This window comes from Meleagris gallopavo, chromosome 1 (assembly GCF_000146605.3).
Source record: "Meleagris gallopavo isolate NT-WF06-2002-E0010 breed Aviagen turkey brand Nicholas breeding stock chromosome 1, Turkey_5.1, whole genome shotgun sequence".
Classification (NCBI taxonomy): domain Eukaryota; kingdom Metazoa; phylum Chordata; class Aves; order Galliformes; family Phasianidae; genus Meleagris; species Meleagris gallopavo.
In genome coordinates, this window is record NC_015011.2 from 39,386,008 (window position 1) to 39,388,356 (window position 2,349).

General features: G+C 60.8%; 1 protein-coding gene across 1 annotated transcript in view; it reads left to right on the plus strand.

Annotated features, from left to right (window-relative positions):
- MYF6 (myogenic factor 6) overlaps positions 1-197 on the plus strand; it is a gene marked incomplete in the record, with an annotated part of 687 nt that extends 490 nt beyond the window's left edge. The window contains 1 exon segment of the mRNA NM_001303146.1: positions 75-197. Coding sequence (NP_001290075.1) covers positions 75-197 — 123 coding nt within the window.
- Between the last annotated feature and the right edge of the window lie 2,152 nt (positions 198-2,349).

Sequence of the window (2,349 nt, forward strand, 5' to 3'; positions counted from 1 at the left end):
GCTCCCGCCCTGTGACGGCTCCCCGCGGCCTCGTTGCCGGCCGCGCCCGCTCCCTAACCCCTCTCTCCCGCCGAGCAGGGGGCTCCATGGTGGAGTCGTCGGCTTCCAGCAGCCTGCGCTGCCTCTCCTCCATCGTGGACAGCATCTCCTCCGACGAGCCCAAGCTGCCCGGCGCGGAGGAGGTGGTGGAGAAATGAGCGCCGCGGCGGTGCGGCCGCCTCGGGACACGCTGCCCTCGGAGACCCGAGCCGCACGGACTCTTCTCTCACCCCTCTTTGTATCTCCCGTTTTGTTTTCTTGAAGTTTTGACCCACAGACCACCTCCCATCCTCTTTTTTTTTTTTTAATTTTAACTGACGGTACTTAGCGGTGTAACCGGCGGAGCGCTCTCCCTGCGCCTAGCCGAGCAGTCCATTCCTGTCAGGGTGAAGCCGTTTGGCTGCGTTTCGTCTGCGTCGTGCACAGAGCGTCCCCGCCTCGTTTCGCGTCTGTAAATAATTTCAGTACTGCCTTTTGTAAACGTGACAGATGTGTATTTAAATGATGGACGTGATACTGTATATAAGAAAGGGTTCCTCGGACTGTAAAATAAAGCTCTTTGTGTTACAGCGTTCCCCTCCTGCTCATTAAACCCGGACCGGTCCTGCGGTGCCGCGCAGGAGGCGGTGGAGGAGAGACGTTTTGAGCCGTTTTCTTTTCTGGTTTCGAAAGGTCGCAGCCGCTTCTCGGGAAAGTCTCGCTCTCCTCAGCCTGGAGAGCACAGGAACCCACAAGCATTGGCGAAAAAGCGCCGTCGTTTCATTCGTTTTCGCTTCTGATCGGCTGCAGACCGTTTCAGCAGAACACCTCCGACGGGGCTCCCCGTGACCCCGGGCTTCCCTGCGACGAGAATGTCCTCGCTGTGTTTGCAGTTCAAGCGTTTGTGTTCGACACTAATAACGACAGTCTGTACCCAAGTCCGAAACCAAAACAGTGTCCTGAATCACATTATCAAAGGGGGGACGATCACACGAGATCTGTGCTTTAATCACGTCTCTTCTCCGGAGGGGCCGCGCACCACGCTCACGCTAACTAACGCTAACTAACGTAGCTCCCCCCTCCCACCCCGCCGCCCCCTGTCCCGCACGGATCGCACCGCCTGCACACAACGCGGGGCTGCCGGCCCGCTGGGACGGACGCGGCCGAGCGCTCACAGCCCGCGCGGTTCCGGCGGCGGCGTAGCATTTCTGAAGCAAACGGGCAGGGGAACGGGAGCGGGGGGCGGGGGAAGAGTAGGCAAATAACGGAGCCATGTGCTCGCCGGCAGCCCTCCGGTAGCGGGAACTGCGACTTTCCCAGTCCCAAGGCTGCTAAGAGCCCCCGCGTGTCCCTTTGATCTCTCCTGGGAGTCCTGGAGTGCCGGCAGAGGCCAATGCCTTCCTCAGCTGTCCCCACCCGACCCCCCCGGCAGGTACGATGTGTTTACTTAGGTGCGCCGTTCCCAGCACAGGGACCAAACGCGTCTTTCTCGCCGGGAGCGGCCGCTGCGGCAGCGCACAGGCACAGCTCTGCCCCAACGGGCCGAGCCCACCCCCAAGCCCGCATAACCCGCGGTTTCCGTCAGAAGCATTTTGTTGCAAAGGGCTGGAAGCCCCCTCCCCTGCAGCCGCAGCCGTGTAAGTCTGCGTCTGTGCTCCCCTCTCGTTAGTTCCAGTCGCCTGCCGCACTTAGAATTTGTTGTGAGATCACTTTACCAGAGGAGCTGGGCGCTCCCGAGGGACACCAGTGCACGCTTTGTGCTGCACAGCTTCCCCTCTCCCCACCCCCAGACAGCCAAGCACGGCGGACGAGGCTTTCCCAGCCCCGCACGGACCGTGGTGCGCGCAGCCCCGGCTCCGTCGCACCGGACGCACAGCGCCGGGCGCTGGGAGCGCGGCCGCCGGGCTCGAAAAGGACCGAGCGTGTTTGTACACAAAGTTGCACACAGCTCTAGTTTAGCCGGCGCGAACGTTGTACATCAAATGGAGGGGGGGGAGGGGGGTGAACTGCAGCCCAGTGACGGGTTCACATTACCGCGGAGCTGAGCCTTCCCGGCCGGCGGCTTAGGGCACGGCCGCGTTGCCCGTGGCCCGGCACAGGCTCGGCGTGCCCGGCCTTGCCACTCTGTAACTTCAGTCCTTAGAGCAACTTTCAGCTTTTCCTGCAGTATTCGGTTCAGAGGGGGCTCACCCCACTTATGGCCCCAAATAAACCACTGCAGTGCAGATGCAGCCCTCCCAAGCCCCAAGATCTTTCTTACATAGAAGGGTGCATACACGCTTGCAGTTTCCTTTAGGAGAAGTTTCATCCTAAGAATGGAAATACGTCTTT